Source organism: Schistocerca piceifrons, chromosome X (genome assembly GCF_021461385.2).
Source record: "Schistocerca piceifrons isolate TAMUIC-IGC-003096 chromosome X, iqSchPice1.1, whole genome shotgun sequence".
NCBI classification, from domain to species: Eukaryota; Metazoa; Arthropoda; class Insecta; order Orthoptera; family Acrididae; genus Schistocerca; species Schistocerca piceifrons.
The window spans coordinates 439,082,324-439,095,452 of NC_060149.1; the positions used below are offsets into that span (position 1 = coordinate 439,082,324).

Below are 13,129 nucleotides of genomic sequence, written 5' to 3' on the forward strand. Positions count from 1 at the left end.
TGGATTCCGACGGTCTTGGGCAATTCCAGCACGATAGTGCGACACTGTACACGTCCACAGAGAGGCTCCAGGAACACTCTTCTGCGTTTAAACACTTCCGATGGCCACCTAACTCCCCAGACATAAACATTATTGAACATATCTAGGATGCCTTGCAACGTGCTGTTCTGAAGAGATCTCCACCCCCTCATACTCTAACGGATTTATGGTGTGAGTTCGCTACAACACTACTTCAGACATATTTCGAGTCCATGCTACGTCGTGTTGCGGCACTTCTGCGTGCTTTTTTTGGGTGGGGGAGGGGGGAGCGGGAGGAAGGGCTACACGATATTAGGCAGGTGTACAAGTTTCTTTGACTCTTCAGTGTAATTCCTAGTAACCCGCGTCGTAGACTACAGCAAGCTGTGCTAGACTGTTAGACACGACGCAGATTCTTAGTGTGCCTGTATGCTACCTGCGAAAAGCCGCTCCTCCCAGCGAGAGCCCCACGCTCCGCAGAAACGTGTCTCCACAGAAGTGTCAGTCTACACGGTCGTTCGAACCCCTATGGAATGGAAGGCACCTAAGTGACGCCGACGCTGGTCGGTAGAGGTGCTGAGGGCAGCGCTCTCACTCCTTCATTTTCATATACTTTACGCTCAATCGGTGATTGTGATGCCCGATTTTGTAGGATAATTTTGTGTCTGTGCTCTTATAGATGGAGCTAACAGAAGCTGATAGTCGATATCGTCACACAACTTCCTTTTTCCAGATGGGGTAGGTCAGCGTATTCCACATTCAGCAGATGGACCACAATCAACAGTGTCACATGTCCTGATCATGAAAGACTTGTGGAGAGCTTTTGGATTTATACCACGAAACTCGCGTACAATCTGGTAATCAGATGTTGTACGTCGCCACCTAGCCTATTCTTGGTGGTCAAATTCTGGCGATAATATGTTCTAGAACCACGATAGGAACCTGTTACTTGAGGGTCGAGTTTCACCGATCTATGCCCAGCCGTTGGTGCAGTTTGTGTGTGTGTTTTAAACGTTTGTTTTCCACTGTTTTTTAGTGTTTCATAAAGACAATTCTGCGATACACCAGTTATCCCCGAAAAGATATTCATGCCTCAAGTGCATGTTTGATAAACCAAAGTCTTGTGAACAGTTCAATAAATCTCGTTTTTCCAGAGCAGTGAAAGATGTTAAAGAGCTTCCCAGGCGAAACCCCGCTATAGCGAATACATCAGTACAAGCGAAAAACTGCAAAAAAAAAAAATTGTTCAAATGGCTCTGAGCACTATGGGGCTTAACATCTATGGTCATCAGTCCCCTAGAACTTAGAACTACTTAAACCTAGCTAACCTAAGGACATCACACAACACCCAGTCATCGCGAGGCAGAGAAAATCCCAGACCCCGCCGGGAATCGAACCGAAAAACTGCACCTTTTCATACTAACATCAATAAGTCTAATTGGGCTGATACTATTCAGTCACTTCCTTAGATCTATGATTACCGGTGGCACGGCTATCTATCCTTCCACGGATATTCCATTACAGTTAATGATACCCGTAAGCGCTTATCAGTTGTGCAATCATTTAATAATCCTCTGGTCGCAAAGGCCACCGACTAAAATAAAAACAGAGCTTCCCGGAGACGTTACGCGACAGGAACTTACGTAAGGGTTAAGGCGTTGCCTCCCTGTGAGAGGCATGACGCTATTTCGAACTTTTAAACACCGTTGTGATAACCCACCGATATCGAGACCTATGACCTCACGGCCGTCCTTTTTCGTTTTTCGTCGTCGGCGGCGAAGGGCTGTCATTTGTGCACGTTCCAGTTTTCTAATAAAATAAAACCACTACAGAAGCAGAACTGCGTCGCTGTAATTTTTCCCTGAGAGGTCATTAGTTCCTCGCTGCGCAGTGTCCAGTGCTGAGTGCGGGGCACGCGCCTTTCACGTGGTTCCCACAACCGACTACGCTATCGCGGTCAAACAGAGCGAACAGGACGGATGTAATGAAGACATGGGGCTACATGTGCTACTGAGAGTAGGTGGGTTAAACTAATAATGTGAACAACCTGGTCAAAACATCTCAGTTCAACAATTATATCAGAAATTGAGTGCGCCTTGATGCAAAACACGAATAACAAGGTGTTATTCGAGTTTTGCATCAAGGCGGACTCAATTTCTGATATTGTTGTTTTTCTATGCAAACACGGACCAAATGGAAGAGTTCCAAGATAAAATTATTATCTCGGTTGAGGAACTTTGTTTCTGGTTCATGTGTTACACAAATGACGTTGTCTTTTGTATCTTCATTACATTGTGAAATCTCTGGAAGCGTGCGGCGCCACCACTAAGTTTGTGTTGTGCTGATCCACCGTCGTATCGTATTTTACACATTTACCACAAGCAGCATCTCTAATGGCAAAGTGGTCGACGGGATGTTATTTGTTGACAAATCGTAAATGTAGTACAGAATATGAAATATCCTGTAACTTATTTCATTAAAGTAAACAGTTTTGAGTACTCTTCGGATTCCCTTCTATGTGACGAAGGACGTCCTCTTCAAAGTCGACAATGCAGCGTGTCCGTGTAACACCACAAACAATCCTCCTAGTTTCGAACGTACCAGTTCCTTGCAGCCGTTTTTGTAGTCGGTCAAAGATGTTATCTGACGTCATAATTACAACAGGGACTGACGACGGCGCCATCTTCTCAGCTTGTGTGCGTACCATGATGTGGGAGATTGGACCGTGACGCTGTCTTCAGACTTGTTTAAATCCATGGGTTCTTGATCAAAAATTCATCTACGAAGTCCCCTCTACAACCCCTACAAGACTGTAATAGGAATTTTAAATCACCCTGTATAAACAGAACATTCATGCTAGACCTTCTATTGCCAGTCCTCTTGTAAACCAGGTCAATACGTAGGGAAAGAAATATTAGCATTAACGTCCCGTGAAAGACGAGGTCTTCAGGGTCTCGGACTGGGGAAGAGTGAGTGAGGTATTCTGCCATATCCATTACAAAAATGTTCAAATGTGTGTGAAATCTTATCGGACTTAATTGCTAAGGTCACCAGTCCCTAAGCTTCCACACTACTTAACCTAAATTACCCTAAGGACAAACACACACACCCATGCCCGAGGGAGGACTCGAACCTCCGCCGGGACCAGCCTTAAACGCTTTAGGGGAAGAACACAAAACCTAAAACTGAATGATTGGACGGTACTGAACCACTTCGAGGCCATTGTATAACCACTGCTCAATTTCGATCGGCAAATGGATAAAACAAAAATAAGTCGTGCAAGGCGCTAAAAACCTAGACTGCTGACCAATAGAAACACTTGTGATTCTGAGAATCTACTTTTATTCAGATTTCGCCCGTGGGCCACCATTACAATGGGAAACTGCGAGGGACGTATACAATACTCACTTTCTTTTTGCAATTGTCAGGCACGGTAGAGGTTCTGTATTGGTTTGAGAGTCTCTGTCATGGTTTACAGCGTGTTTTATGGTCGCACCGAAGAGAAACTACTGGTAAGTTTCAAGTGCTCATGTTTATTCAGTGCAGACAGGCATTGTTTACATTCGGGGATTACATTTTTGAAGATTACTATTCCCCCACTAACAATATTGTAAATGACCAAGATTAGATTGCTGAGCCCACATCGTAACTCTAATATCGACAAATTTGAAAATATGATATCCTTATAGTGTGTTCAGGATAAACAAGCGCACTTTATTCTCCATTAGCATGTCTCGGGAAATTGTTAAGTTTATTTGTGAGTCATGGAAGAAAAATCCGTTATACTGCATTCAGGGTTTATGTGCACATATCTAAAGAACTATTCAGACGCCACAGATCGTCCTGTGCCGCATCACATGTGTGTTTCCACATCATATTCTTCAATACTTTAATGTCTCGTTAAATCTCATGATTTTCAGCATCTAGCAATGGGATTTTCCTCCAGTTCGAAACCTATAAAAACTACATCGCGTAAGTCTAGTGACTCATCTGATCTTTTAGTGGCACCCATAATCAATTATTTAAAGTGTGGGTTACTTTGAGATATGACTTCGAAGTCTTAACTTTTGAAATCCGTTTGGTGAGTTTCTAAATGATGTCAGTTTTAGCACTATAAAGAAAAGTGACAAATTGACTTTGGTTACCATAATATCCTGACACTAAAACAAATTCTGGATGGATGCAAATGAGAAGCTCATAAGTGAAAATATGTTATAAGAAATAATTGATCTTGCGATTGCGGCGAAACTCCGGCTCGATTTGCTGCTTTTAAAATGGTGCTGTTACGTTATTCTTATTAAATTTACGGCCTAAAAGGGTAAAAGTAGTAATGTCATCCATATACGAGGAGCGTTCAATGCAAGACGTCTTTTTTCTCGGCCAATTTCGGTTGCAAAAATGTCGATTTTTTTTTGGGGACATCGTGGAATACGCCCGCAGTTTCATGATGATCTGATACGTGGCGCCCCATACATAGCCTTCAAACCGGCGTCTGCAAATGGAGGTGCGTTCCAAGCAAAGAGTTGTCATTGAGTTTCTTTTGGCGGAAAACCAGGGCATCGCAGGTATTGAAAAACACTTGCAGAATGTCTAAGGAGACCTAGCAGTGAACTAAAGCACGGGCGAGGCGTCTGTCATCATAGCAACAAGGTTGTGCGAACATTTATGATCTTCCGCTTGTTGACCGGCCACACCGCTGTGATTCCTGCAATGTTGGAATGTGAGGATACTCTCATTCGAGGAGATCGAAGGATCACAATCAAACACTTCGCTACTTAACTGCACGTCTCTGTTGGTAGTGATAACACACTCGTCCATCCGTTGGGTTACTTAAACGGGTGGGCCCGCTGGGTTCTTCGCCGCCTAGCAGAAGACTGTAAAGAGCAACGAAGGACCGCCTGTGCGGAGTTGCTTGCGCGTTACGCTGCTGATCGTGACAATTTTTGTCGAACATTGTCACAGATGAGGAAACATGAGTTCATCACTTCGAACTGGAAACAAAATGGCAATCCATAGAATGGTGCCATACCACCTCTCCTCCAAAGAAAAAGTTCAAACCCACACCCTCTGCCGGAAAAGTCATGGCGACGGTCTTCTGGGACTGTGAAGGGGTTATTCTGTTTGATATCCTCCATCATGGTGCAAGGATCAACTCTGAAGTGTATTGTGCTACCCTCAGGAAATTGAAATAATGACTTCAGCGTGTTCGTCACCACAAGAGTGCAAACGAAATTCTCTTCCGACACGTAACCAAGGCCTCACACAAGTCTGTGTACCCGAAAGGAGCTCACAAAACTTCATTGGACAGTTGTTCCTCATCCACACTACAGCTCGTATCTCTAACCTTCCGACTTCTAATTTTTGTCCCAATGAAGGATGCACTTCGCGTCTGCGGAAAGCAGTGCGTGGATGATGTGGAGGCCTCTGTTGCAGCAATAAGTTGGATCCGACGTCGACCAGTGAAGTGTTACTATGCTGGCGTACAGGCCCTCACAATAAGGTGGCGTAATGCCTTCGCATTGAACGGAAATTATATTGAAAAATAGGATTTTATAACCAAAACAGGAGGACTAGAATGATATACTGGTATCCTAATAAAACCAAACTGCTTTCAGAAAAAAAATGTGTTGCATTACTTATTGAACGTACTTCATACATGCATATAATGAGCCAAGTGCCTACATAGAAACTGCGGAAAGCTTTGTGTCATGCACTGAAAAGCTAAAGAAACTGGGACACATGCCTAATGTCGTGTAGCGCCCCGCGAGCACGCAGAAGTGCAGCAACACGACGTGGCATGGACTCGACTGATGTCTCAAGTAGTGCTGACGGGAATTGACGCCATGAATCCTCCAGGACTGTCCATAAATCCGTAAGAGTACGAGGGGATGGAGATCTCTTCTGAAGAGCACTTTGCAAGGCATCCCAGATATGTTCAATAATGTTCATATCTGAGGAGTTTGGTGGCCAGCGGAAGTGTATAACTCAGAAGGGCAACTCTATAGCAATTCTGGACATGTGCAGTGTCGCATTGTCCTGCTGGAATTGTCCAAAACCGTCGGAATGCACAACAGACATGAATGGATGCAGCTGATGAGACAGGATGTTTACTTATGTGTCACCTGTCAGAGCCATATCTAGACGTATCAGGGATCCCGCATCACTCCAACTGCACACGCCCCACACCATAACAAAGCCTCCAGTGGCTTGAACAATTCCCTGCTGACATTCAGAGAGCACGGATTAATGAGGTTGTCTCCATACCCGTACACCTCCATCCACTCGATGCAGTTTGAAACGAGACTCGTTCGACCAGGCAACATGTTTCCAGTCATTAACAGTCCAACGTCGGTGTTGACGGGCCCAGGCGAAGCGTAAAGCTTTGTGTTGCGCAGTCATCAAGGGGTTCCGAAAGCCCATATCGATAATGTTTCGTTGAATGGTTCGCACGATGATACTTGTTGATGTCCAAGCATTGAAATCTGCAGCAATCTGCGGAAGGGTTGCACTTCTGCCGCCTTGAACGATTCTCTTCATTCGTCATTGGTCCCGTTCTTGCAGGATCTTTTTCCGACCGCAGCGTCGTATTCTGCCTGTTTATATATCTCTGTATTTGAATACGGATGCCTATCCAGTTGCTTTGGTGCTTCAGTGTAAGTCGTTGAACATCGGCAGACGTGTGAACACTTATCGTAAATTGAAGGCATACGCTCCGTGTGGGAGAGATCAGATTAGTTGGGTTATCAAAGAACAATGTGCACAGAGGTTTTGGAACAGCGTATTTCTGTATTCATAATCTAAAATGTAAAAAAACCTCACCAACAAAACTATAGAATTTGTGAAGAAGCTCCCCTATAATTTACATAGCAAGCACCAAATGGCTTCCAATATTTGCACCATATGTGATTTCTTCATGCTGAATGTAGTGGTTGTTGATTGGTTTTGAACGAGCAACGCCACAAGTGTGACATTTTCCCTATTGTTTACCCATTACAGAAATTTCGGAACAGTGCACTGAGGTGTTCAAGTACAGTGCCTAAGACTTAACAGACCAACGGAGATGTTATCTTTTCCTATCAGGTTAGGCTAGCACCAATATCGCTTTTTCATTCCTAACTGAAATGTGTTCTCATAAACTATACCGTTATCATGCCCGTTTATCTCAGTGCAAAATTCAGCTAGCTTTTTTGACAGTTAACGTTACTCATTTTCAAGACACTTCTAGCTTCATAATTAGTAAAATACCAATAACATTTGCCAGCTTTAGCTTCCACCACATTAACTTAATTCACGGAAAAAATATGCACGCCACTAATTTGTGTGCAGTATAATGAGTTCGCCATTTCAACAGATTAATGTCGTAAAGGACACAATCGTTGTTACGGAAAGCGTATTCGAGCGACATCATACTCGACTCTTCGCCTACAGTACTCGATGTGGTTTAGAGACGTGTGCTCCTTGCGCTAAATGAAGCAGGATACTGTTCTATGAATGATTACAGAACCTGTCAATAAAATCTGACAATTAATTAAATTGTCTTAAATGAAAAATTAAATTCGCACAGCAATGATGCCCACGAGACTCTGCCAGTTGGTTATTACTTATCAATGAATAGATTTCCTTAGTTTACACACATTTTCGCCTTGCCTTTGTGAATTATTTATGTTGACCTAGCAAATCATGTGTAACTGCCGGTGTAAATGACAGAGCGAAGGGAATGCAGGGTTGCTCCCGTTTTGACGATAGTGATGACAGGAAGGACAGAGTGAGTGTGGCATCTCCACATAGTCAACTCTTCCAGATTAGCACTAGTAGCACAACATATCGTGCTTCATCATTCTTTTCCGTTGGCACGGGCGCAACAGCAGACCTGGCTCACTAATGGTATACAAAGACACATTGTGAATATCGATTCTGCATATAAAGGCCACCGATACCTGCTGTTGTTGTAAGCAACATTAAGTCCGTACGTGGAGTCCTTTTAGACTTTATTTGTTGCCTACCAAAACGCACAGAAGCTCTAGGTGGGCTACAGTTTCTGTTAATGGGACACCTATCGTGAGTCATGTGCTGGTTTGGGGTTCTACCAACCACGCGATGTTTTAGTACGCAAAATGTTTATATGTGCAGAGAGTAGGAATTTTCTCGAAATAATGGATATGCGTTATTTTGCATTTTCATCCAGTGTGTGAGGTTAACCTAGGTGAATCATTCATTGGCTGTGTGTGTGAAAAGCAGATTTACTTTTAACAGCTTCCACACTGTAAGTCTTTCCTCAATGTAATATTCGATATAAATAACTTGTTGCATGTTAACCGGGGGCACCGGGGGGCTTAGAAACGACGGAGAGGCTCCGCCCCCGCCGCAGCCACAGTGGTCCACAACCCCAATTGAAATTTTTTTCGGTGAAATTCCTGCAGTGTATCTCGATTCATAATCAATATCAAGTCCGACCCATTAGCTGAATGGTCAGCGCGTTGGACTGCCACGCTCGGGGGCCCGGGTTCGATTCCCGGCTAGGGTGGTAGATTTTCTCCCCTCAGGAACTGAGTGTTGTGGTGTCCGCAAGCTGACCATTGTGGCGTCGCACTCAATAAGACTTGCACTTGGCGGCCGAACTTCCCGCCTAGGAACTCCCGGCCACTGACGCAATACGATCATTTCCATCAATATCAAGTGCCAGTTTTCGGAATAGTGAACCATCTGCATAGTTTGACGCGCAGTTATCGCCAACGCACGAAATCTTCACCAAATCTTCACCGCTTCTAAAGAGTACGGTGCTGACTTTCGATCCTAACACTTCTTTCATCGCCGGCCGAAGTGGCCGAGCGGTTCTAGGCGCTGTGTCTGGAACCGCGGGACCGCTGCGGTCGCAGGTTCGAATCCTGCCTCGGGCATGGATGTGTGTGATGTCACACCTAGGTTAATTAGGTTTAATTAGTTCTAAGTTCTAGGGGACTGATGACCTCAGAAGTTAAGTCCCATAGTGCTCAGAGCCAGCCACTTCTTTCATCGCCAGACTTAGCGTTGGTTGCCTCCGAGACAAGCGCTTCTGCGATTTCAGGCACTGAGGACCCCGTCCACTGAGGATATTACTCTTTAAAAGCATCATGGTCGACAAAGAAACTGGTATAGGCATGTGTATTCAAATACAGAGATATGTAAACAGGCAGAATACGGCATTGCGGTCGGCAACACCTCTTTAAGACAACAGGTGTCTGGCGCAGTTGTTAGATCGGTTATTGCTACTACCATGGCAGGTTATCAAGACTTAAGTGAGTTTGAACATGGTGTTATAGTCGGCGCACGAGCGATGGGACACAGGATCTCCGAGGTAGCGATGAAGTGGAGATTTTCCCGTACGACTATTTCACGAGTGTACCTTGAACATCAGGAATCTGGTAAAACATCAAATCTCCGACATCGCTGCGGGTGACAATTGCAACCGTTTCACAAATTGCCGTAGATTTCAATGCTGGGCCATCGACAAGTGTCAGCGTGCGAACCATTCAACGAAACATCATCGATATGGGTTTTCGGAGCCATGGCCGACTAGTGTACCCTTGATGACTGCACGACACATAACTTTACGCCTCGCCTGGGCCTCGAGAGAACCGCATGAATCTATGGACCCTGCATGTCAGCAAGGGACTGTTCAAGCTGGTGGAGGCTTTGTAATGGTGTGGGGCGTGTGCAGTTGGAGTGATATGGGACCCCTGATTTGTCTAGATACGACTCTGACAGGTAGCACGTACGTAAGCATCCTGTCTGATAACCTGCATCCATTCATATCCACTGTTCATTCCGACGGACTTGGGCAACTCCAGCAGGACAGTGCGAAACCCCACACGTCCAGAATTGCTACAGAGTGGCTCCAGAAACACTCTTCGGAGTTTAAACACTTCCGCTGGCCACCATACTCCCCAGAAATGAACATTATTGAGCACATCTAGGATGTCTTGCAACATGCTGTTCAGAAGAGATCTCCACCCCCTCGTACTCTTACGGATTTATGGACAGCCCTGCGGGAGTCATGGTGCTAGTTCCCTCCAGCACTACGGCACTACTTCAGACATAAGTCGAGTCCATGCCACGTCGTGTTGCGGCACTCTGCGTGCTCGCGGTGGCCCTACACGATATTAGGCAGCTGTACCAGTTTTCGAGGCTCTGCAATTTATCTTCTTCTTTTATGACATGTTCCACATCCTTGCAGATCTCCTCACTCTGGAATATGGAACAAAAAGTATATCTAATCTAATACGAGAGGCGTTCAATAAGTAATGCAACTGATTTTTTTTTCTCGATCAATGCGAAATTTCTTGTGGGATATGGTGGAATATTCCCTCTTTGACCTCTATAGTTTCATGAAGTTCCGGTAGTTGTGGCGCTATACGTAACCTTCAAAATTGTATCTATAACGGAGGCGCGTTCCAAGCAGACAGTTGTCAGTGTGTTCCTTTGGCAGAAAACCAGAGCATTGCAGATATTCACAGGCCCTTTCGCAATGTGTATGGAGACCTAGCAGAGAACAAAAACACGGTAAGTCATTGGGCTGTGTGTCTGTCATAATTGCAACAAGCAACAAGGTCGCGCAAATCTGTCCGGTCCCTCCCCCCACCCCCCGCCCCTCCCGAGCCGGTCGAAGGGACACAGCTGTAACTCCTTGTATGTTGGAACGTGTGGACACACTCATTCGAGATTATCGACGGATCAGAATCAAACACCCCCTTCTCCATGATAACGCAAGGCCCCACACAGGCCTGCGTACCAGAGAAGAGCTCACAAAACTTCATTGGAGTGTTCTTCCTCATCCACCCTACAGCCCGGATATCGCACCTTCCGTTTACCATCCGTTTGGCCCAATAAATGACACGCTCTGTGATAAGCAGTACGTGGATGACGGGAAGTTTATTGATCGAGCAAGACGTTGGCTCCGACGTCAAGCAGTAGAATGGTGCCACGCGAGCATGCAGGCCCTCCCAGTAAGGTACCGTCAAGCCGTTGCATTGAATGGAAATTATGTTGAACACTAGGGTTTTGTTGCACAAAGAGAGGGGAATAACATGGGTATTGGAATCCTGAATAAAGCAAGCCTGCTTTCAGAAAAAAATATGTTCTATTACTTACTGAACACCCCTCGCATAATCTACTAAATCTAAATTCTGATGTCAGAAAACATAGTACCGTTTGTTGATTACTTCAAAAGTTTCCCCAGTCGTCGTTGCTTTGGATCGTCAGGCTTCGATAGTCACCAGCTATGTACTCCACACTGTGTGTTAATTAAGTCCGTATTATTATTTTTATGCTGTTAAAGACTTTAGATGGAGGAATGTTAAGTATCTGCATTACTTTGCAGTTTGAGACATTCATACTTCCGGCACTCACTATCATCCTACAGTCGAAGTCCTAAAGTCCGGGCTGAATTGCAGTAAACAGCAAAGGCTATCTTCGCTGACTGTAAACAAACAACTGAAACAGGCTGCTGCTTTCGCACGATGTCAGACGATATATCTATTTGCTGGTGACACTTCACCGTGGAAGTTTCGCAACTTTGGTCCTGCCATTGTATACAGCCCTTCCACAGTTAATGTGCAGCCAGCTGGGAAGCAGAAGAGGTACTGTGTTTACATTGACGGCAGAGGAGGGTGTATAAACTGGACGGTCATTGGCCAGCGATAAGCGCACGCGGGTGGCCGACATTCCGTTACAGTTGCTGCAGCGGTCAGTCCGAGGCCAGTGTCCACGAGGGAAAACGCCATGCTGCGCGTATGTTCTATCCTGCGTAGGGGCGCCGTCCCTTGCATTCGCCTTCCTCTCGGACGTCACCTTACGACGCAGTCATGGCTACAGAGTCTTTCTTCGAAGAACTCCGAATTTCCTGCACGTCACATTGGACCACGCGAGCGCCAACAGACCGAAATGTTGGAGCTCATTGGGTACAAGGTATTTCTACCATTTCATCTAGTTTAATTTTACACCACGGACCTGTTGGGCAATGGCAACCTGTATATCACTGGTCAGTTGATTGTTGAAACGTGGAGCACTGAGGAGGAAGCTGTTTTCTGTGTTTAGTCAAATAAAGGCAGAGTCCATTTCTGCTACACACAGAACAGTAATTAACTACTGCTAGATCAGTGATTTCCAGATAATTTTGTTTTAAACTTTTTCCGATAGTGTTATGACTACATTCCTATTCAGATACACATTGCTCCGCAGATGCAATTAATTAATCCCTAATGTGTGTAACCGCGGGCGTCAGCCTACCGTAACGCCTCGAAGATCTATTCCAATCGACGACCCACGTGTGAGTTATTTCACGTTTGTGTAATAATTTTGACTTACACTGCATGTGAATCAAATCTGCAAGGACGATAACCTTCAGTTGAAACCACGGCAAACTTATCCGAAAGAAACGAATATGTTCGCATTACTGAAGAGCTGTTTGCTGTGGTGTATTAGTGCGCTACTGTTACTCTACCCATAGTGCTCAGAGCCATTTGAACCATTTGTTACTCTACCTGGAATTTCGTCGCTCCTACTGAGGTACATTTAATTAGAATCGATCGCCTCAGCGCCAGCGGACAATCGGTACACTACAGACATGTTCTAGAACTAAGTCTGAAAATGTCATGTACGAGGTCACACGTAAGAGAAATAAGATTGATGCTGCAAATTTGTACACTGTCCAGATATCTTCAGTTAGTGGTGTCGATTTCAAAGAAGGCCCCATTTGAACCATACACATCTGTATTCGTTCGGTTCACTCTTCAAAACATTTTTGTGTGTGTCTGTCTCGTAGGAATTCCTTCGTTTACATTTTCCAGCAGAGTGCAACAACATGCCTAAAAATAAAAAAAATTAAAAAAATTACTCGTGCACTAGTGTTAAGACTGTTAGTAATTCGATCAGTCTGTTTTATTTTTTTGCCAAAGTGGTATTAGAGTCCGTTACAAAAATAAGGCCTATTGCAAATGTGCACTGACATTGTTCTATAATTTACATTTTAACTCAAAAAATTAAAGCCTTTGACAGAAGACAGAAACGTTTTATCAATAATAAAATTGTGTATTACAAGTTTATACGTAAGAGGTTAACTACTGTTAATCCTGTG

General features: G+C 44.6%; 1 protein-coding gene across 2 annotated transcripts in view; it reads left to right on the forward strand.

The window, feature by feature from the left end:
- Window positions 1–1,925: 1,925 nt before the first annotated feature.
- Window positions 1,926–13,129, forward strand: part of LOC124721337 (glycine dehydrogenase (decarboxylating), mitochondrial) — a 308,726-nt gene continuing 297,522 nt past the window's right edge. The window contains exon 1 of one of the 2 annotated variants that reach the window (XM_047246255.1): window positions 1,926–2,038. Coding sequence is in view for 1 of the 2 variants with exons in the window: in XM_047246254.1 (XP_047102210.1) it covers window positions 11,776–11,961 (186 nt within the window). In the remaining variant the exon portion in view is untranslated. Of the gene's footprint in view, window positions 2,039–11,723; window positions 11,962–13,129 lie in introns of those variants that run through there. The other variant, XM_047246254.1, reaches the window with a different exon arrangement.